At 56.7% G+C, this 21,417-nt stretch overlaps 3 protein-coding genes across 6 annotated transcripts; 2 read left to right on the top strand and 1 right to left on the bottom strand.

Moving 5' to 3' along the window:
• Window positions 1-36: 36 nt before the first annotated feature.
• GTF2F1 (general transcription factor IIF subunit 1) lies at window positions 37-14,225 on the top strand. 3 transcript variants are annotated; one of them, XM_019016100.4, is made up of 13 exons: window positions 37-791; window positions 872-918; window positions 1,806-1,878; window positions 4,127-4,320; window positions 6,204-6,374; window positions 10,269-10,453; window positions 11,911-12,064; window positions 12,148-12,206; window positions 12,283-12,402; window positions 12,566-12,639; window positions 12,719-12,857; window positions 13,105-13,222; window positions 13,310-14,225. In XM_019016100.4, the coding sequence occupies exons 1-13, from the start codon at window positions 780-782 to the stop codon at window positions 13,512-13,514; spliced, it is 1,551 nt and encodes a 516-aa protein (XP_018871645.1). In that variant the 5' UTR covers window positions 37-779; the 3' UTR covers window positions 13,515-14,225. The 3 variants fall into 3 exon arrangements, with proteins under 3 accessions (XP_018871645.1, XP_018871644.1, XP_055227396.1); XM_019016099.4 differs by having other exon boundaries at window positions 12,145-12,206; XM_055371421.1 differs by lacking the exons at window positions 37-791; window positions 872-918; window positions 1,806-1,878 and adding an exon at window positions 3,601-3,677 and having other exon boundaries at window positions 12,145-12,206.
• A 3,554-nt stretch (window positions 14,226-17,779) lies between these two features.
• PSPN (persephin) lies at window positions 17,780-18,658 on the top strand. Its single transcript, XM_004059841.4, has 2 exons — window positions 17,780-18,088; window positions 18,174-18,658. The coding sequence occupies exons 1-2, from the start codon at window positions 17,794-17,796 to the stop codon at window positions 18,494-18,496; spliced, it is 618 nt and encodes a 205-aa protein (XP_004059889.1). The 5' UTR covers window positions 17,780-17,793; the 3' UTR covers window positions 18,497-18,658.
• Window positions 18,659-18,758: 100 nt separating this feature from the next.
• On the bottom strand, window positions 18,759-21,132 carry ALKBH7 (alkB homolog 7). 2 transcript variants are annotated; one of them, XM_031004508.3, is made up of 4 exons: window positions 20,744-21,132; window positions 19,394-19,567; window positions 19,181-19,305; window positions 18,759-18,979 (listed from the first exon to the last, which is right to left on the bottom strand). In XM_031004508.3, exons 1-4 carry the CDS (start codon window positions 20,945-20,947, stop codon window positions 18,817-18,819), a joined length of 666 nt encoding a protein of 221 aa, XP_030860368.1. In that variant the 5' UTR covers window positions 20,948-21,132; the 3' UTR covers window positions 18,759-18,816. The 2 variants fall into 2 exon arrangements, with proteins under 2 accessions (XP_030860368.1, XP_030860369.1); XM_031004509.2 differs by lacking the exon at window positions 20,744-21,132 and adding an exon at window positions 19,753-20,166.
• Window positions 21,133-21,417: the final 285 nt, after the last annotated feature.

Below are 21,417 nucleotides of genomic sequence, written 5' to 3'. Positions count from 1 at the left end.
GTGGTCGCGCCCCGACCCCGCCCAGGCTCTGACCCCTCCTGGCTCGGCTCAACGTCACAAGGGTCCCCGCCTCGGTCATTTTGCGGGAATGACGGGGTCCACCCCTTCGGGGTAGGGGGAGGAAATGAACCCCAAACAGGCCCATGGGGAGCCAAGCGGTGGTTCGACCCGACCCGAGTAGGCCTCGGTTGCTATGGTGACGCGGCCTTCTGGGCCCCCCCAGGTCCAGAGCGGCAATGCGCATGCGCAAAGTGCCGGGCGCCCGCAAGGGGGAGTCGTCTCCCTCTTCCCACCCAGGATGCCCCACGGTCCTTGGGTGCTGACGTCACGAGAGAGGGCGGTCCCCCATTTGATGAAGTTAACCGCGTTATATACAAGAGCGCCAGCGACAGAGGCCCGTTAGTTTATCTCAGACTCGGCTTAGGTTTGCTGAGTCTAAAAAGGGACCGTGGTGGACCTTTTGAGGTGACCATAGCCGCCGAGGAGCATAAGTGACTGCGCACTGAGGTGGCCACAGTCGCTAAGAAGGTTGCCATCGCGACGCGGCCGCTCGAGGGTTTCGCTTCCGGGTTAGGCGGCCGCAGAAGCGTAGACCGAGTAGCTTGAGCGCCTCTTCCGGTTACCTTTTCCCAGTGCCAGAGGCGCCTAGGGTTGGGGTCCTCGCTCAGGGACAGAGACCCGACACCGAGCGGCGGCTTCCCCGGGATCGAGGGACGCGCACGCCAGAGGAGACGAAAGGAACCCGGGTCGGACCAGATCGGAACCACTGACCATTGCCCATGGCGGCCCTAGTGAGTGTGGATTTGGCGGGGTTCGGGGGTTCCGACGGCGACCTCGGCAACCCCTCACTCACCGCTTCCTCTTTCCGCAGGGCCCTAGCAGCCAGAATGTCACTGAATACGTCGTTCGAGTTCCTAAGTAAGTCCCCAGCCCCATCTCCCACTCCTCTCCACCCCCTAAAAATGAAAACCTTCACGATCTTCTTAGCCAGGCGTTTCTGGCCCTGTCTGTGGTTCTCCCTCCAGACCGGGAGAGACTTGGAGGGCAGGGCAGGGGGGATTAAGCTGAGGCTTCTCTGGGGACAACACTGCTTTTTTGAACGAATGAACGAATGAGTGCATTAATACACGGCGATCCAGCCCTCTGGCCTAACCTTCGAGGAGTATATGGTCCCATGATGCCCAGGCCAGCTGTAAGGACATATTCCTCGTCCTGTTTCAACGTGGTCAGGCTGTCTTTCCTTTCCAGGCCTTTGTACATCCTGTTCCCTCTGCCATGAGTGCCTCCCCTCAACCCCTAAACTGTGACTCTGCTGGGTGAATTCTTGATGATTCTGCAAAACTCAGCTCCCGTATCTTCCTCCTCCAGGAAATACTCCCTGCCTGTCCTCCCTCCTCCCCAAGGCTGAGTTCACAATAATCTCCACATCTTGGGTTCCCCCAAATCTTCGTCCCTCCATCTGCTCTTCTTCTGCCTGGGGTCGGGAGAGGATGGGTCTAGCTTCTCTGGCAGACTGGGAATCCCTGGAGTCTTCCGTATCCAGTGTTGCCAGGCAAAACAGGCTGAATGAAGCTGGGTGGGTTTGTTGAGTGAATTGAATTGAATTAATGATTCAATTGAATGGAATGATTGAATTGAATTAATGGTTCAATTGAATTGAGTGATTTGAATTAAAGTAATGATTTGATTGAGTTAACGATCCGGTTGGGTGGCTGATTGAATTAATGGTTCAATAGCATTGACTGATTAAATTAATGTTTGAATTGCTGTATTGGATTGACACTACCTCTTCTAATCCACTCCAGGAATACAACCAAAAAATATAACATCATGGCTTTTAATGCAGCCGATAAAGTCAACTTTGCTACATGGAATCAGGTAAGTCTCTGAGTCCTGGGGGTCAGGGGCTGGGGTGGTGAGAGAACTTGACCCTGACCTTGGTGATTGTGATAGTTGCTTAACTGTCATAGTCACTAAGTCTTAATTTTCTCACTTTTCTCCAAGTGAAGAAAAGATAGATGACAAAGGGTTGGGTGCAGTAGTTCACACCTGTAATCCCAGCACTTTGGGAGGCTGAGGCAGGAAGCTTGCTTAAGGCTAGGAGTTCGAGACCAGCCTGGGCAATACAATAGCAAGACCCCAACTCTACAAAAAAATTAAAAAGTTAGCTGGGGCTGATAGTGTGGGTCTGTAGTCCTACATAGGAGGCTGAGGTAGGAGGATCACTTGAGCCCAGGGGTTCAAGGCTGCAGTGAGCTATGATTGTACCACTGCACTCCAGCCTGGATAACAGAGCAAGACCCTGCCTCAAAAAAAAAAAAAAAAAAATGGAAATGGCAAAGGCCCAGGCCTAGCTCCTGGGTGTCCCTGTAAGTTACGTTTGGTAGGCCCACCGGACGCCTCTCCTTAAAGGAGAACATTTAGAAGCTGTGCCCACTGTTGGACATTTTTGGCCAAGGTTTATCTGGGCAAGGGAGGGGACTGGGCTGGGGGCTTTCCCAGAGCCCCTGCCATCAGAGGCTCTAGAAAGGACTTTGGGAGCCATTAAAGCGTCTTCAACTGGGAAGTTGTAGTGTGATCTGGCTGCTATGGGGAGACAAACTGTGGGTTTGAGGGCAAATAAACGGAGACCAAGGTAGAAGCAACTGGACTGGTCTAGGTGAGTCCTGGCAGGGCACTGGAGGCAGTGGAGGTTATGAGATGTGGCTGATTCTAGAGTGTTTTGGAAATGATATATATGGACCTTAAATCAAGAGCTTAAGGGTAATTCGGATCATATTAGCCACATAGGTCACGATAAATTGTTACATTTGTAGAGATTTTGGTGCCTTAATGTCAGCAAGTGTTGCACAATGAGTTTCTTTCTATTTATTTTATTTTATTTTATTTTATTTTGTGATGGAGTCTCTTGTCCAGGCTGGAGTGCAGTGGCGCGACCTGGGCTCACTGCAACCTCCACCTCCCAGGTTCAAGCCATTCTCCCGCCTCAGCCTCCCAAGTAGCTGGGATTACAGGCGCCCACCACCACGCATAGCTAATTTTTGTATTTTTAGTAGAGACGAAGTTTCGCCATGTTGGTCAGGCTGGTCTTGAACTCCTGACCTCAAGTGATCCACCCGCCTCAGCCTTCCACCATGCCCAGCCTTTTTATTTTTAAGAAATAGATATAGGATCTCACTATGTTGCCCAGGCTGGTCTTTTTTTTTTTTTTGGCGGGGGGTACTGAGTCTTGCTTTGTCACCCAGGCTGGAGTGCAGCGCCGGGATCTCGGCTCACTGCAAGCTCCGCCTCCCGGGTTCATGCCATTCTCCTGCCTCAGCCTCCCAAGTAGCTGGGATTACAGGCACCCGCCATCATGCCCGGCTTATTTTTTGTATTTTTAGTAGAGACGGGGTTTCACCGTGTTAGCCAGGATGGTCTCAATCTCCTGACCTCGTGATCCACCCGCCTTGGCCTCCGAAAGTGCTGGGATTACAGGCATGAGCCACCGCGCCCGGCCTTTTTTTGTCTTAAGACAGAGTGTCACTCTGTCACCCAGGCTGGAGTGCAGTGGCATGATCTCGGCTCATTGCAACCTCCGCCTCCCAGGTTCAAGCCATTCTGATGCCAGGCTGGTCTTAAACTCCTGAGCTCAAGTGATCCTTCTGCCTTGGCCTCCCAAAGTTCTGGGATTACAGGTGTGAGCCACAGCACAGTGAGTTTCGATATGCATGCATTCTGGAGATGTGTGGAAATTCTAGTCACTTACACATTTTTGCAAAAGAATCCTGGAACCAGATGCCTGCTGTAGATAATAGGGAAGTCTAATTAATTACTTCTATATTCCTCAGATAAGGAATTTTGCCTCCGATGGCCTGCTTGATGGTCACCAGGTGGTCTTTTTCTCTTTAATTTTAATTTGGAAACAATTTCAAGCTTTTAAGTTGCAAAAATAGAGCGCAAGGCTCACCCAAATTCCCTTTACCCAGATTTGTCAAAGGCTACCGTTCTCCTCCCTTGTTGCCAAGTGGTAAGTTGGTTTTGAGCATCTAGAGCTTGGCCTAGGGCAAGGAAGGGCGTTCCTGGAGGGGGGCACCGCCCAAGCAAAGCCAGGGACCCTGAGAGGCTTTGCTTCCTGCTCCCGTAGGCTCGGCTGGAGCGGGACTTGAGCAACAAGAAAATCTACCAAGAGGAGGAGATGCCCGAATCGGGCGCGGGCAGCGAGTTCAACCGCAAGCTTCGGGAGGAGGCTCGGAGGAAGAAGTACGGCATCGTCCTCAAGGAGTTCCGGCCCGAGGACCAGCCCTGGCTGCTCCGGGTTAACGGCAAATCAGGCAGGAAGTAAGTGGCGGGGCGGTGGCGGTGCCGGCCTAGTGACCAGTCCACATCCCCAGGCCTCAACTTACATACTTTGTGGGGTACCCTCTCTGAACCTCAGATTCCCACTGCTGCAGCGGAGGTGCTGGCACTTCCATCCCTGTAGGGTTTTATTATTTATTTATTTATTTATTTATTTATGTTATCTTATTTTACTTACTTGTATTTTTTTGAGACAGAGTCTTGCTCTGTCGCCCAGGCTGGAGTGCAGTAGCACGATCTCGGCTCACTGCAACCCACACCTCCCAGGTTCAAGTGATTCTCCTGCCTGAGCCTCCTGAGTAGCTGGGATTACAGGTGCCTGCCACCACCACGCCCAGCTAATTTTTGTATTTTTAGTAGAGACAGGGTTTCACCATATTGGTCAGGCTGGTCTCGAACTTGCGATCCTCCCGCCTCGGCCTCCCGTAGTGCTGGGATTACAGGCGTGAGCCACCGCGCCCAGCCTACTTATTTATTTTGAGACAGGGTCTCACTCTGTTGCCCAGGCTGGAGTGCAGTGGTGCGATCGTAGCTCACTGCAGGCTCCAACTCCTGGGCTCGAGATCTTCCCACCTCAGCATCCTGAGTAGCTGGGACTACAGGCACGCCCCACCATGCCTGGCTAATTTTTGTATTTTTGGTAGAGATGGGGTCTTGCTGCGTTGCTCAAGCTGGTCTTGAACTCCTGGGGTCAAGTGATCCTCCTACCTTAGTCTCCCAAAGTGCTGGGATTATAGGCGTGAGCCACCGCCCAGGCCTTGGGGTTGTGTTTTTGAAGACAGTTCACTGAGTTGGTGCTTGTGCCTGGCTCTGAGGCAGCTCTGAGTGCCACAGTGCAGGAAGCTTAGGTGGCCAGCCCTGGGGGCTCATGACACTTGAGATGACCTCTCAGAGGAGGCAGACTGAGGGCAGAACAGGAGGGGTCCAGGTTAGGTTGATGAAGGGTGCTCCAGGCACAGCAGTTGGGTGATAGTGACAGACACAGGCAGCTCACACAGGGCAGTGGGTGCCAGGATGTGCTGGGCCCAGCGGAGCCTTGGAAAGCTGTAGGCAGGGAAGAGGCACTCACCCAGACTGTCCAGAACTTTGGGGTAGAAAAGTATGAGGTAGAGGCCTCAAGGAGGCTGGGCAGTTGTTTAGGCTTGAGGGAATGGTGGCCCGGGCCAGGTGTCCACTTCAGATTTGGCCATGCCATGGCTGGGCGCGGTGGCTCACGCCTGTAATCCTAGCCCTTTGGGAGGCTGAGGCGGGCAGATTACGTGGGGTCAGGGGTTCGAAACTAGCCTGGCCAACATGGTGAAACCCTGTCTCTACTAAAACTACAAAAATTAGCTGGGTGTGGTGGCGGACACCTGTAATCCCAGCTACTCGGGAGGCTGAGGCATGAGAATTGCTTGAACCCGGGAGGTGGAGGTTGCAGTGAGCTGAGATTGTGCCACTGCACTCCAGCCTGGGTGACAGAGCGAGACTCCATCTCAAAAAAAAATATTTGGCCATGCCTTCCCGCCCCATCTTCTCACTTGGCTCCTCAGTTTCCCGGGTGTGGCCCACAGATAGCAGAGCTGGAGGCAAATGTAGACAGTTTGACTGCAGGGTTGGGCTCTCCTGAGATAATCTCACACGGTCTTTCCAGAAATGATCCCGATGTGCACATGCCCAGCACTTTGCAGGGTAGGTGCGCCGGCCCTGTTCCCCAGATGTGGAAATTGACGAGGCCCAGGTGGTTGAAGGGCCTGCCCAGGCCTCATGGGCATTCCTTGGTCTTCCTCCTATGGCAAGTGCCATAAAGGAGTCAGGCCCCGGGGGGACACGGTGGGGCTGGGGCTGGTCCCAATGGACCAGGCCATGACTGTGGCTCCCTGCAGGTTCAAGGGCATCAAGAAGGGAGGCGTAACAGAGAACACGTCCTACTACATCTTCACCCAGTGCCCCGACGGGGCCTTCGAGGCCTTCCCCGTGCACAACTGGTACAATTTCACACCGCTGGCCCGGCACCGCACGCTCACTGCCGAGGAGGCCGAGGAGGAGTGGGAGAGGTGAGTGGGCTGGGTGGTGGCTGGGGACAGAAGTGAGGGAAATGGGGTGCCTTGCCGTGGGTATATCACCAGGCCGTGTGCTGGGAGCTGGGGACTCAGGGGTAACCAGGGCAGACCCCACTCGGCCGTCTCAGAGCTGTCAGTTCAGGAAGAAACAGATAGGAGGCCTTAGGGCCACAATGGGGCACCCAGAGGGTGCTGCCAGAGCCAGAGTCTGTGACCCGGAGCTCAAATTGGCAGAGCAGGGTGGGGTCTAACTGCCCCCTTGGCTTTCTGCAGGCCGCAGGTCACACAGCCTGATCCACTGCAGGGCAGCAGCTCCAGGCAGGGCACCCGAGGAGGGTTTCTCTAGCAGTGACATCGGCCTCAGAGGGGGGGCGGGTGCAGTTAAGGGCTGTGGAGGGACACAGTGCATGAGGCCAGTGCAGAGTGACTGTGGGCAGGGGGACGAGGCTGGGGGCCCAGAGCACTTGGTCTTGGATGTATGGCTTTGGATGAGACCGTAGGGCCACCACCACCCTAGGGTGCTTGCAGATGGTGGGGAGGGCACTCTGGACGCATCTACAAATGGCATTTGCACAGGTCACAGATGAGCAGATGCTCAAAGAGTCGATGGCTCCCAAAGGTTAAAAAAACACTTTTTTCGGCTGGGTGTGGTGGCTCACGCCTGTAATCCCAGCACATTGGGAGGCCGAGGCAGGCGGATCACGAGGTCAGGAGATCGAGACCATCCTGGCTAACACAGTGAAACCCCGTCTCTACTAAAAATACAAAAAATTAGCCGGGCGTGGTGGTGGGCGCCTGTAGTCCCAGTTACTCGCGAGGCTGAGGCAGGAGAATGGCGGGAACTGGGAGGCGGAGCTTGCAGTGATCCTAGATGGCGCCACTGCACTCCAGCCTGGGCGACAGAGTGAGACTCTGTCTCAGAACAAAACAAATAAAACACCTTTTTCCCTCTTTGGTGTTTTTTTGTTTGTTTGTGTGTTTTTTTTTTTTTGAACTGAGTTTCACTCTTGTTGCCCAGGCTGGACTGCAGTGGTGCAATCTCAGCTCACTGCAACCTCCGACTCCTAGGTTCAAGCAATTCTCCTGCCTCAGCCTCCCGAGTAGAGAAATGGGATTACAGGCATGCACCACCACGCCTGGCTAACTTTGTATTTTTTGTAGAGACGGGGTTTCACCATGTTGGCCAGGTGGTCTCAAACTCCTAACCTCAGGTGATCTGCCCCCCTCAGCCTCCCTAAGTGTGGGGATTACATCCGTGAGCCACCACGCCCGGCCTGTTTTAGTTTTGTTGTTTTGTTTTTTTGAGACTGAATCTCACTCTGTCACCCAGGTTGGAGTGCCGTGGCGCGATCTCAGCTCACTGCAAGCTCCGCCTCCCAGGTTCACGCCATTCTCTGGCCTAAGCCTCCTGGGTAGCTGGGACTACAGGTGCCCGCCACCATGCCCAGCTAATTTTTTTCTATTTTTTTACTACAGATGGGGTTTCACCGTGGTCTCAATCTCCTGACCTCGTGATCTGCCCGCCTCGGCCTCCCAAAGTGCTGGGATTACAGGCATGAGCCACCACGCCCAGCCCCTGCTTTAGTTTTTAATCATTTTCTTTGGTTTTAAAATTTCTGAAGAGTCGTAGGTTGGCTCAGCTCCAAAAGCAACCCCGGTAAATGGCACGAAGTCAGAGCATCCTCCCCACCAGGTCATGAGCCTCCGAGCCTGTGGGGCAGTTTCTGTACCCCTGCTCCCCTGGAACAACAGCCCCCAGGTCTGCCTGCCTGCTCCACTTTAGTTGAGTTCCTGGGGCTACACTGTAAAATCAGTCGATCAATCATTGCTGGGAGGGCAGGTTCCCTTTTGCTGTATTTTCCTTAGAATCTGCTTTGTAAGTTTTAGGGAGAAGAATTTGGCATTTTATAGAATTGTGTAAAACCTGGATGTTAACCAAAGGAGAAATGCCGTCTCTTTTTTTTTTTTGAGACAGTCTCACTGTCACCCAGGCTGGAATGCAGTGGTACCATCTCAGCTCACTGGCTCACTGCAACGTCGACCTCCTGGGTTTAAGCGATTCTGCCTCAGCCTTGTGAGTAGCTGGGACTACACACGTGCACCTCCCCACCTGGCTAATTTTTGTACTTTTAGTAGAGAAGGGGTTTCAGCATATTGCCTAGGCTGGTCTCTAACTCCTGGCCTCAAGTGATCTGCCCGCCTTGGCATCCCAATATGCTGGGATTACAGGTGTGAGCCACGGTGCCTGGCCAGCATGCCATCTCTTGATCAGATGTTAAATCTACTTAGCTAAGAACTGTTCAGGCTGGGCACGTGGAGAGCGGATCGCAAGGTCAAGAGTTCGAGACCAGCCTGGCCAAGAGACCAGCCTGGCCAATTTGGTGAAACGCCATCTCTACTAAAAATACAGAAATTAGCCAGGCATGATGGCGGGCACCTGTAATCCCAGCTACTCGGGAGGCTGAGGCAGGAGAATTGCTTGAACCCAGGAGGCGGAGGTTGTGGTGAGCCAAGATCACACCACTGCACTCCAGTCTCGGTGACAGATCAAGACTCCAACTCAAAAAAAAAAAAAAAAGAAAAGAAAAGAACAAATGGTGATGGTGTCTCACCATGTTGCTCAGGCTGGTCTCAAACTCCTGGGTTCAAGCGAGCCTCCAGCCTCGGCCTCCCCTCCCAAAGTGCTGGGATGACAGGCTTGAGCCACTGCACCAAGCTGTCACTGTTTTTTGGTGCATGGCTCAGTGGGGTAAAGCCACTCACCGTGTTAAGCAGCAGTTTCATTATCTTTCACACCAGCCTGGGCCTTGCCCATGTTAGATGCATTCCTATTAAATGCAGTCCTTCTTTTTTTTTTTTTTTTTTTTTTTTTTGGAGACAGAGTCTTACTCTGTCACCGAGGCTGGAGTGCAGTGGGGCAATATTAGCTCACTGCAACCTCTGCCTCCTGAGTTCAATTGATTCTCCTCCCTCAGCCTCCTGAGTAGTCAGGACGACAGGCACATGCCACCACGCCCGGCTAATTTTTTTATTTTTCGTAGGGATGAAGTTTCACCATGTTGTTCAGGCTGGTCTCAAACTCCTGACCTCAGGTGATCCACTTGCCTCGGCCTCCCAAAGTGCTGGGATTACAGGCATGAGCCACCGCGCCCAACCTGGCCTGCAGTCCTGTTTTTTAAAGCTTCCCTGAGCAATGAGACAACGTTACATTGTTCCAGTGGAAACAGTATGTTTTGTCATTAAAGAAAAATACATCTATAAATTAAGATAACAAAAGATCTGGCTGGGCACGGTGGCTCACGCCTGTAATCCCAGCACTTTGGGAGGCCAAGGTGGGTGGATCATGAGGTCAGGAGTTCGAGACCAGCCTGTCCAACATGGTGAAACCCTGTCTCTACTAAAAATACAAAAAAAAAAAAAAAAATTAGCTGGGCGTGGTGGCAGGCGCCTGGAACCCCGGCTATCTGGGAGGCTGAGTCAGGAGAATTGCTTGAAGCCAGGAGGCGGAGGTTGCAGTGAGCCGAGATCGCATCACTGCACTCCAGCCTGGGCGACAGAGCGATACTCTGTCTCAGAAAATAAAAAAATAATTAAAAAAATAGCAAGAAACCAGTGTGACTGGATTGGGGCAGACTCTGAGTCCGAGGGAGGTGCTGAGACTCCAGCAGCACATGGGGACCTGCTCTTTGAGGGACTCGGGGCAGAACGGGAAGGCAGGAAGGGCTGGCTCTATCCGTGTGGTTTCAGGGAGTCCTGTGCCACAGCCCAAGTCCCCGGGGGCCACATCACATTGAAGGCTGTGTGGGTGGTGCCCTGGGGCTCGCCCCCTGCAAGCAGGTGCAGGGTGGTGCCAGGCCCGGCATGAGCCCCCCTGTGCCTGGCCCGCAGGAGGAACAAGGTGCTGAACCACTTCAGCATCATGCAGCAGCGGCGGCTCAAGGATCAGGACCAGGACGAGGACGAGGAGGAGAAGGAGAAACGCGGCCGCAGGAAGGCAAGCGAGCTGCGCATCCACGACCTGGAGGACGACCTGGAGATGTCGTCCGATGCCAGTGATGCCAGCGGTGAGGAGGGTGAGTACGGGCGCCTGGGCATTAGGTCACAGAGGTGCCTGCTCAGGCAGTGCCAGTGAAGGCAAAGTCTACCGTCGCTCACAGCGGCCCTAGAATGAGAGGCAAGTGGGGCCGGGCACAGTGGCTCACGCCTGTCATCCCAGCACTTTGAGAGGCTGAGGCAGGCAGATCACCTGAGATCAGGAGTTTGAGACCAGCCTGGCCAACACAGTGAGACCGTGTCTCTACTGAAAACACAAAAATTAGCTGGGCATGGTGGTGCACGCCTCTAGTACCAGCTACTCGGGAGACTGAGGCAGGAGAATTGCTTGAACCCGGGAGATGGAGGTTGTGTTGAGCTGAGATCACGCCACTGGACTCCAGCCTGGGCAACATAGAGAGACTCCGTCTCAGAGAAAAAAGAATGAGTCAGGCGAGGCCGCCTGGAGGAGCAGTGATGTCAGTCAGGAGGCAAGGCCAGAGCCCGGGAGAGCTGAGCCATGGCCCTTTTTTTTTTTTTTTTTTGGCGGGGGGGACAGGATCTCTCTCTCTCTCACACGGGCTGGAGTGTAGTGGTACAATCACAGCTTACTGCAGCCTTGACCTCCCAGGGTCAAGCGATCCTCCCACCTCAGCCTCCTGAGTAGCTGGGACTACAGGTGTGCACCACCATGCCCAGCTAATTTTTTTTTTTTTTGGAGACAGAGTCTTGCTCTGTTGCCCAGGCTGGAGTGCAGTGGCGCAATCTCGGCTCACTGCAACCTCTGCCTCCCAGGTTCAAGTGATTCTCCTGCCTCAGCCTCCCGAGTAGCTGGGACTACAGGCATGCACCACCACGCTGGCTAATTTTTGTATTTTTAGTAGAGATGGGGTTTCACCACATTGGCCAGGCTGGTCTCAAACTCCCGACCTCAGGTGATCTGCCTGTCTCGGCCTCCTAAAGTGCTGGGATTACAGGCGTGAGCCACTGTGCCCGGCCTAATTTTTGTGTTTTTTGTAGAGACTGGGGTCTCACTCACTCTGTTGCCCAGGATGGTCTGAAACTCCTGGGCTCAAGCCATCCTCCTGCCTCAGCCTGCCAAAGTGCCGGGATGACAGGCATGAGCCACTGCACCTGGCCTGGCTGTGGCCTTTACGGGGGTTCCTATGAGAAACTGCAACTCTAGGTTGACCAGTTTCAATAACTCCTGTGCGCTCCGGGCTGTAGGGGCTGTGTCCCTGGTTATCAGGTGCCTCGCCCGGGTGGTCTGGGAGAGGGGGAGTGGTCTGTGAGCGCTAGAGAAGGTGGGTGGGGGTGTGGGGTCTGCCGGGAGTTTGTTTAGGAGAGCTGAGCTCCTGGGCTGGCCCTGGAGGGGCAGTCTCCCCAGTCAGTGAGGCCCCCCAGGATGTCAAAACTGCACAAAATGTGAAAAACACAATAAATACCCACTGCTTTCCTCCTCGCTTTCCCTCCTTTCCTTCCTTTCCTCCCTTCCCAGGCGGCAGAGTCCCCAAGGCCAAGAAGAAGGCGCCGCTGGCCAAGGGCGGCAGGAAGAAGAAGAAGAAGAAGGGTTCAGACGACGAGGCCTTCGAGGACAGCGATGATGGGGACTTCGAGGGCCAAGAGGTGGACTACATGTCAGACGGCTCCAGGTGAGGCCGACGGGAGGCGGCTGTGAGACCCCATGCGGCCTCGCGGCACGCACTCATCCTCGGCCGTCCCTGTCTTACAGCAGCTCCCAAGAGGAGCCTGAGAGCAAGGCCAAGGCGCCACAGCAGGAGGAGGGGCCCAAGGGTAGGCGGTGGCTGGGCGGGCCCGGGGAGATGGGGGCGGTGCCTCCCTGCTCTTGCTCATACCCTGCCCCTCCCAGGTGTCGATGAGCAGAGCGACAGTAGTGAGGAGAGTGAGGAGGAGAAGCCGCCTGAGGAGGACAAGGAGGAGGAGGAGGAGAAGAAGGCACCCACCCCGCAGGAGAAGAAGCGCAGGAAAGGTGCGGCGCATGTGGCCCCCATATTGGAGGCTCGGGTCGGGCCCTGGCGCCCTGCCGCCTCCTCCCCTCTCCCCTGCAGGCCTCCCTCATCTGCAGTGGAGGTACCAGTGGGCACCGGGTCCCGGGGTTGCTCTGGCCCTGACCCCTTTCCTGTGCCCCGCAGACAGCAGCGAGGAGTCGGACAGCTCAGAGGAGAGCGACATTGACAGCGAGGCCTCCTCAGCCCTCTTCATGGCGGTAAGGCCCAGCCCGGTGGCGGGGGAGGCCTGGGCGTCTGTTTGCAGACTCACCCACCTCCCAACCCTGACCTCCACAGAAGAAGAAGACGCCACCCAAGAGAGAGCGGAAGCCATCGGGAGGGAGCTCAAGGGGCAACAGCCGCCCAGGCACGCCCAGCGCAGAGGGTGGCAGCACCTCCTCCACCCTGCGGGCGGCTGCCAGCAAACTCGAGCAAGGTGAGTGCCCGTGGCCTCCCCGCTCCCCACTCCCCGCTCCCCACTCCCCACTCCCCACAGCCACAGCCACAGCCACAGCCTCCCGACCTCTGTTGGGGCTCAGGACAGAGAGGGGATGGAGATGCGGGTGGAGGCCTGTCTCTCCCTGATCCCCTTGAACCCTAATCCTGGCACTGCCCAGCCTGGGGTCCTGCCCAGGGGTTCTGCCTCCTGCCCGCAAGACTCAGCCCTGACCCCACTCCCACAGGGAAGCGGGTGAGCGAGATGCCTGCAGCCAAGCGGTTGCGGCTGGACGCGGGACCCCAGAGCCTGTCCGGGAAGTCGACACCCCAGCCACCATCAGGCAAGACAACACCCAGCAGCGGGTAAGTTGACGAGGACAGCAGGGGGCAGGGCAAGGGCTACTGGGGACAATCTCACTGAGGCCACCTTCCCCGTCCTCCCATCCTCAGCGACGTGCAGGTGACTGAGGATGCCGTGCGCCGCTACCTGACACGGAAGCCCATGACCACTAAGGACCTGCTGAAAAAGTTCCAGACCAAGAAGACAGGGCTGAGCAGCGAGCAGACAGTGAACGTGCTGGCCCAGATCCTCAAGCGACTCAACCCCGAGCGCAAGATGATCAACGACAAAATGCACTTCTCCCTCAAGGAGTGAGGCTCAGTCCAATACATGGCTCTGCCCCCCAGAACTTCAGGCTCTCACTGCCCCTTCGCCATCCTGGAGTGAGGCTCTGTCCAATACATGGCTCTGCCCTCCAGAACTTCAGGCTCTCAGTGCCCCTTTGCCATCCTGCTCCCTGACTCCCAGGGCCCCGTAGTTAGCAATTCCGGAAAAGTTAAGCTATCTCCTCCTCTGGCCCTTCCTTCTGGAATCTTCAGATGCCTGTTAGGCCTTCTTATTGTCCTCCTCCTCCTGGCTCAGCCTCCCTCACACTGACCAAGGGCCTGTGCTGCCCACTGGGTAACTTCTACAGTTCTCCCTTCCACTTCCCTAAGTCTCTCTTCAGCTGTGACTTATCCACCACATAGCCCAGTAAGTCTTCAGTTTTGGCTGGGCATGATGGTGAGCGCCTGCAGTCCCAGCTACTTGGGAGGCTAAGCCCAGTTCAAGGCTGCAGTGAACTATGATGGTGCCACTGCATTCTAGCCTGGGTGACAGAATGAAATCCTGGCACACACACAAAAAAAAGTAGCCAGGCATGGTAGCGGGAGCCTGTTGTCCCAGCTCTTCTGTAGGCTGAGGCACGAGATTCACTTGAACCTGGGAGGTGGAGGTTGCTCTGAGCTGACACCACGCCACTGCACTCCAGCCTGGGTGACAGTGAGACTCTGTCTCAATAAATAAAAAAAAAATAAATTGCTCAGATTTCTTTGTTTCCTTTTTAGATCTGCTACTCTGTTTGGATAATGTCTTATTCCTTATGTTTTGGTCCCATCTTTCATGGTTTTATTTTTATTTATATTTTAGGTTTTGAGACAGGGTCTTGCTCTGTTGCCCAGGCTGGATTGCAGTGTCCACCGTCTTGGCTCCCTGCAACCTCCACCTCGTGGGCTGAAGCGATCCTCCCACCTTAACCTTTCAAGTAGTGCACACTACCACGCCCAGCTAGTTTTTTAATTTTTTGTAGAGGTGAGGTCTCACTGTATTGCCCAGGTCAGTCTTGAACTCGTGGGCTCAAGCAATCCTCCCACCTCAGCCTCCTGAGTAGCTGGGACCACAGGCGTGTACCATTAAATGCCTGGCTAATGTGTTTTTGTTTTTGTTTGAGACGGAGTTTCACTCTTGTTGCCCAGGCTAGAGTGCAGTGGTACAATCTCGGCTTACTGTGACCTCTGGTTCCTGGGCTCAAGCAGTTCTCCTGCCTCAGCCTCCCGAGTAGCTGGGATTACAGGTGCCCGCCACCACGCCTGGCTAATTTTTATATTTTTAGTAGAGACGGTGTTTCACCATGTTGGCCAGGCTGGTCTCGAACTCCTGGCCACAGGTGATCTGCCTGCCTCGGCCTCCCAAAGTGCTGGGATTACAGGCGTGAGCCACTGCACCCACCCATGCCTGGCTGATGTTTTTATTTTGCGCATCCTGACTGAGGTCTGACAAACCTAGAAGCTGAAGTTCCCGGGCATCCTTTGTTTCTTCTGACTCCCCTTAGTGATAGATTTTCTTGTGATTTGGGATCGGTTGCTCATGGCCAGCTGGGGGCTCTGTGGGAATCCGGGGTGGCCTACTTTGCAGGCAGTCCTTCCAGATGGTTCCGCCTTGGCTTTCGCTAGCTACCCAGGAGCGCCAGCCCCAGCCCATTTTGTGTGTGGTTCTCAGCTTGCAGGTGGCCACCAAAGCCAACCCCCCCACCGCCCCGATTGCGGGTCCCTATGTTTCAGGTTCCCAGTGATGTTTCAGGGGGCTTCTGCCTTCTTACAAGCTCGGTCATGCATATATTTGATCTGGCATTGCCAGGCATTCTGTAAGGGAGGGCTTTTCCAGTTCCTGGAAATGGAACTGGAAAATGTGGCTGGAAACATTAATATGGCTGGAAATGGAATTTGCCTGCAGCCACTACTTTTGAACCCATCTTCCGGGCGATCCCTTCTGTCTTGCCGGTGGTTGGAAACTTGCAGGTGGAAGTCTTCCCCACCCAGTTCTGCAGCCCTTGGCTGCCGAGCAGGAATGCCTGAGATGTCCGGCTAATTCCTCGGAATGTCCCAGTTCAGGCCAACCTCCCTCCCCCTTCTCCCACCAGGCCTTCTTGGGCAGCAGGGAGGCAGCTCTGGAGGGAGCCGCTGCCTCAGCAGTTTCGCCCCAGCCATCCCCACTGCCTGGGCCTTCATCTAAGGAGGCTGGGTGGTGAGGCCCTGTGGTTAGGAGCAGGGGTTTTGCATTCATGGAGGACCTGGGTTCAAATACCAGGACCGTTGCTTAATTCTCGGTGACTTCAGGCTTTTTTTTTTTTTTTTTTTGAGATGGGGTCTCGCTCTGTCGCCTAGGCTGGAGTGCAGTGACATGATCTCCGCTCACTGCAGCCTCCGCCTCCTGGGTTCAAGCAATTCTCCTACCTCAGTCTCCTGAGTAGCTGGGATGATGGGCACGCCCCACCACGGTCCAGCTAATTTGTTTTTTGGGTTTATTTCTGAGACGGAGTTTCATGCTGCTGCCCAGGCTGGAGTGCAGTGGTGCAATCTTGGCTCACTGCAGCCTCTGCCTCCTGGGTTCCAAGCGATTCTCCTGCCTCAGCCTCCCGAGTAGCTGGGACTATGCCCAGCTAATTTTTTAATAGAGATGGAGTTTCACCATGTTGACCAGGCTGGTCTTGAACTCTTGAGCTCAGGTGATCTGCCCACCTCGGCCTCCCAAAGTGCTGGGATTACAGGCGTGAGCCACTGCGCCCGGCCTAATTTTTGTATTTTCATTAGAGACAGGGATTCGCCATGTTGGCCTGGCTGGTCTCAAACTCCCGACCTCAAGAGATCCTCCCACCTCACCCTCCCAAAGTGCTGGGATTATAGGCATGAGCCACTGGGCCCGGCCAGGCTTTTTTGAGACAGTCTCACTCTGTCACCCAGGTTTGAGTGCAATGGCACAATCTCAGCTCACTGCAACCTCCACCTCTCAGGTTCAAGCAATTCTCCTGCCTCAGCCTCCCGAGTAGCTGGGATTACAGGTGCCCACCATCATGCCCAGCTAATTTTTGTATTTTTAATAGAGATGGATTTCACCATGTTGGTCAAGCTGGTCTCAAACTCCTGACCTCAGGTAATCCACCCGCCTCAGCCTCCCGAGGCATGAGCCACCACGCCAAGCCCAGGCTTTTCTTTCCATCGGAAAATTATCTCAATAAGCACTTCAGTAAGAAAAATCACAACATAATCATCGAAGCAATCCCCCGTGGATGGAGTTGAGGCCACTTCCAGACTTTCCTAATATGAAAAAGGCATCAGATGTCCCTGTGCCGGTTGTTTCACTTGCCTGTGTGGAAGGAACCCCACAAACAGGGCTCCTAGGGCAGAGGGTGTAATTTACAATTCCCCAGTAGCAGCTGCTTATCCAAAGAGCTGCTAGCAATTTATACCCCCACCAACAGCACAGGGTGCACCTGGGTCACACGGGTTGTGTGTGAGGGTTTTCTGATTTTCCCCAATCTTGTGGGTGCTTAGAGTCAAGCACCCCTTCGGACAATCACAAGCTGTTTGCTTGTTTTTGCATTCGAAGCTACGGGCACTGCCTTACACTCTAAGTGCCCATCTCTTTCCTCACCAAGCCGAGTAGGAGGGGTTCTGAGGAGCTCCCCTGTACCGGTGAGGGGACTGGGCTCACACGGGGCTGGGTATGGAAGCCTCGAGAGCCCTTATCTGTCTGCATCGTGCTAGACGTTACCATGACCTGGACAGCCTCCATCGCCCCGGGGGCTCTGACATGCTCAGATCCCAGGATGGGGCTGCAGTTATAGGGGTCTCAGGTTGGCCTTCCCAAGACAGGCGTCCCTGTCCCCTTGTGACCCCACCCTTGGCTGTCCCCAGGCCTCTCCCTTTTCCTGTTTTGATGCTGGCTCAGCCAGGCCCGGAGACAGGGGCATGATGTCCTAATCCTCCAGGCGGGAGCCACCATAGAGGGTTCCCGTGGACTCAGTCCCCTGCCAAGCCACCTTTCCCAGCACTCACATATGCTCCACCTGGCACATGACACACGTGGGGGATCCTGAGCCCTAGCACCCTGACTTAGTGGGGAGGGACCCCACTGGGGTCCCATGAAGCCCCCTGACTTCCGCTCCAGGCAGCAGGTCAGGGGGAACACCAGTTGCCTGCCCTGGCCGCCAGCACAGCACTCGTAAATCAGGGGGTGTCTGGGGCGTCGGAAATGGCTGTGTGGAATGTCGGGGTGGGGTAGGCTGGGGGTGAGCCCTTAACTCTTAGAAGGGTGGGGTGTGGGGCAGAAGGAGCAGATGCCTGGATTCGAGGGCGCAGGAGATGGGCTGGTGCAGACGTGGGGCCTCCTGGCTGCAGGGGCCGGCAGTGAAGAGGTTAGCTCCCAGCCCAGGCAGGGCATAAATTTGGGGCACAGCTCCCACCCTCAGGACCTGCCCGTCACAATGGCCGTAGGGAAGTTCCTGCTGGGCTCTCTGCTGCTCCTGTCCCTGCAGCTGGGACAGGGCTGGGGCCCTGATGCCCGTGGGGTTCCCGTGGCCGATGGAGAGTTCTCGTCTGAACAGGTGGCAAAGGCTGGAGGGACCTGGCTGGGTAAGGACTCCCAGGGACCCTCTGTGACTTCCCAACTTTCCCCAGCCCTGACCCTGCTCACTGTCAGCGCCCTTCCCTCCCACAGGCACCCACCGCCCCCTTGCCCGCCTGCGCCGAGCCCCGTCTGGTCCATGCCAGCTGTGGAGCCTGACCCTGTCCGTGGCAGAGCTAGGCCTGGGCTACGCCTCAGAGGAGAAGGTCATCTTCCGCTACTGCGCCGGCAGCTGCCCCCGTGGTGCCCGCACCCAGCATGGCCTGGCGCTGGCCCGGCTGCAGGGCCAGGGCCGAGCCCACGGCGGGCCCTGCTGCCGGCCCACTCGCTACACCGACGTGGCCTTCCTCGACGACCGCCACCGCTGGCAGCAGCTGCCCCAGCTCTCGGCAGCTGCCTGCGGCTGTGGTGGCTGAGGGTGCCCAGCCTGGCACCCAGGAGCTGCAGTGCTGGGGGAGCTCGGCTGACTTATTTATTGGAGACCTGGATGCAGAGACAACGAGGAGGCGAGTGGGCTGGGGCGACCAGCAGTGAGTGCAATAAAGGACACCACTCTCCCGGCCTCGTGACCTTGACCATGTGTCCAGCCAGCCACACCTGGAGCTCCCTATGGGCCAGTGCCATCCTGGGTTCCCCTGCAGATCCCGGCCCCCGCAAGCAGCCACTGCAATGTCCCAGTTAGGCTGTCCATTCCCCAACTTTATTCACAAATCTGGTGTCTGTAGAAAGCTGGGGGTCAGCAGGCTGGGGGCGGCTGTCCAGACTCCCCTGGCCCCATGCCCTCAGGGAGGGAGCGGCAGATCACGGAGATGCGCCGGCCCCGGGGAATCCGGCGTTCCCCAAAGAAGGACTCTTCATCCCGAAGGATCTCATGGGAGAAGTCATAACGGGCTGAGCCCCTGCAGGAGGAAACAGGCTGTGACTGGGTGCAAGGAGGGCAGCCCCTGCTCCAGGCAGACCTGGATTCCAGCCCCCTGCTGCCTCCCACACGTGGGGTAAAGGCGTCTTCGGGGAGGGCTGGATTGAGGGAAAGTACCCAGGGCACAGGGTGGGCGGATGGCACATTCTTGGAGGGGTGGGTGCTGCCTGGCTGGAGGTACCTAAGGATGTAGAGGGAGCCCGGCTCCAGCAAGAGTTCCAGCCACTCCCCCGGCTCCTGGGTGTGCACCAGCCGCATAACGCTGGGAGACAGGAGAGACAGGCCGGCGATGGTGGCCCCGCAGAACTGCAAAAGAGGCGTGGGGATGGGTCAGGCTCTGGCCGGGCCTGCCTACCCCCTGGCTGGGAGTGCCAAGGCACCAGCCTCTGCCCACCTTGATGCTGTCCACGTGGGGCTTAATGTAGCCGCGGGCTTCCAGGTCCAGCACGTGCACGGAGGAGAGCAGGGTCTGGCCGGGGCCAAAGGCGGCCGCCTGCACGCGCTGCAGGATGGCCCGGCTGGCTTCTGACCAGCGCGACTTCTCTGTCTCTCGGAAGCCGTGGATGGCCTGCACAGAGAGCTCGGTTAAGCCTGGGAGCTCCCAGAGGGAACAAGGAAACTGAGGCAAGGAGGGGCAGAAAACGGCAAGGGGCTGGTTTCCCTATGTGACTCTTGACCCTGCCCTCAACTCAAACTCCCCTAGCCCCTCAACTATGGCCCTACCTAGGTGTGACCTCAGTCCTTAGTACTCACCCTGAGGCTACAATTCCAGGTCCCCAATGCTGGCCCGGCCCCAGCATTCAATTGGCTGAATCTCCCTACAACTTGACCCCACCCAAGTGTCCTGTCTCTGTCGCTCAACATCATCTGGCTCCACATCCGTTTCCGCCCCTAACCTTGGTCCCAGATCGCAAAAGTGCTCTCCGTGACCCCAAGGTCCTCATCCCCCAGGTCCCGCCCCTCCCACAGCCAGAGTTTCAGCCCAGCCCCCACCATAGCCCGGCTCCCAAATCCCTGCAACAGCTACCGACCCCAAAAAGGCCCTGCCCCATCCCAGCATGTGTCTCCCCTATCTCCGCCCCAGCGTGGTTCTGCCCTCACTAAACCTCGACTTCCTCGTCCCCCCCACAGCATGGCCCCAACCCATCCCGGCGCTTGACTCCTCGGACCCCGCCCCAAGCTTGGCCCCGCCCCATCCATGCGCTCGACGACCTGACCACGCCCCAATCCCAGCCGCCACGCTCTTCTGCACAGTAACTGCTCGCAGCGTAATCGCACCCCAACCCTACACCCGACTCCCTGGCCCCACCCCCACGCTCGACTGCGCTGTAACCGCCCCCCAGCGTGGCCACGCCCCATCCCAGCACTGGTCCCCACTGTCCCCGCCCCCAGCGTGGCCACGCCCCGTCCCTACGCTCGCCTCCTGTCCCCGCCCCCAGAGTGCCCCCGCCCCATCCCTGCGCTGCCTCCTTTGTCCCCGCCCCAGCGTGGCCCCGCCCCATCCCTGCGCCCGACCCCGTCCCCACAACCCCAGCACCGTAGCCCCGCCCCCACGCTAAACGGTACTGTAACCGCCCCCCAGTGTGGCCCTGCCCGGTCCCGGCGCTCGTCTCCTCTGTCCCCGCTCCAAATCCCCGCTCTAGGTACCGCCCCCAGCGTGTCCTCGCCCCATCTGGTGCTCCACGTCCCCAGGCCGCGCCCCCGACGAGCCCCCGTCCCCCGCCCCCGGCGCTGCCGGTCTCACCGCGTCCCAGTGATCGTATTCGTAGCGGCGGCGGCGCAGCTCGGGCTCCAGTTCTCGGCTCAGCGTCTCCTCCTCTGCCGTGCTCAGGAAGCCAGGCCGCACCACGGCCGCGTCCTGCAGGCGGCTCAGCACGGAAGGGCCCGAGCCTCGCACCCAGCTGGGCCCTGGCAGCGTCCGCAGCGCCAGCAGCCCAGTCCCGGCCATAATCCCGGAGCGGGGTCATGAGAGAGGGCAGGGTTGGGGAATGCCCCCGCCAAAAGCCATTGGTGGTACCTGCGCCAGCGATTGACTTCCCTCAGAGTCCCGCCTCTCGCTCATAGCTATTGGTTGCTGCTAGACTCGCCTTCACAGGCTATTGGCCTTCTTCCAGAACCCGCCTCCTCTCTTGAGCTTATTGGGCGCCACCTCCCGCCTGACTTACACCATTGGCTGAGTTGCAAGTCCGTCTGCAGCTTAGCACCGCCTCTTTAATCATTAGAGAGAAAACGTACAACCTAGGGGTTGCTTGGCCAAGACTTCATAAGGGGATATGGGCAGTATCTGGCCTGAAGTCCGCAAGTCAGGGGGACTGGGGCCAAGGCCACGGTTATGGAGTCGACTAGGGCTAGAGGTTAAGGGCAGAGTACAGTCAGGCCGAGATAAGGGTCCGGGGTCAGGGGACTGACGTCAAGGCC

This window comes from Gorilla gorilla, chromosome 20 (genome assembly GCF_029281585.2).
Source record: "Gorilla gorilla gorilla isolate KB3781 chromosome 20, NHGRI_mGorGor1-v2.1_pri, whole genome shotgun sequence".
NCBI lineage: Eukaryota > Metazoa > Chordata > Mammalia > Primates > Hominidae > Gorilla > Gorilla gorilla.
This window is presented reverse-complemented; position numbering and strand designations above follow the sequence as displayed.

What these genes read in the sequence shown, in the direction of transcription:
- GTF2F1 (XM_019016099.4), top strand. An exon ending in TGATGCCAGCGGTGAGGAGG is followed by an intron (nt 10,454 to 11,910) that starts GTGAGTACGGGC and finishes CTCCCTTCCCAG; the next exon opens with GCGGCAGAGTCCCCAAGGCC. An exon ending in GCAGGAGGAGGGGCCCAAGG is followed by an intron (nt 12,207 to 12,282) that starts GTAGGCGGTGGC and finishes TGCCCCTCCCAG; the next exon opens with GTGTCGATGAGCAGAGCGAC.
- PSPN (XM_004059841.4), top strand. Translation starts at nt 17,794, where the DNA reads ATGCCTGGATTCGAGGGCGCAGGAGATGGGCTGGTGCAGACGTGGGGC. An exon ending in GGCTGGAGGGACCTGGCTGG is followed by an intron (nt 18,089 to 18,173) that starts GTAAGGACTCCC and finishes TCCCTCCCACAG; the next exon opens with GCACCCACCGCCCCCTTGCC.
- ALKBH7 (XM_031004508.3), bottom strand. Translation starts at nt 20,947, where the DNA reads ATGGCCGGGACTGGGCTGCTGGCGCTGCGGACGCTGCCAGGGCCCAGC. An exon ending in AATACGATCACTGGGACGCG is followed by an intron (nt 19,568 to 20,743) that starts GTGAGACCGGCA and finishes CTCTCTGTGCAG; the next exon opens with GCCATCCACGGCTTCCGAGA. An exon ending in GGCTCCCTCTACATCCTTAG is followed by an intron (nt 18,980 to 19,180) that starts GTACCTCCAGCC and finishes TTCCTCCTGCAG; the next exon opens with GGGCTCAGCCCGTTATGACT.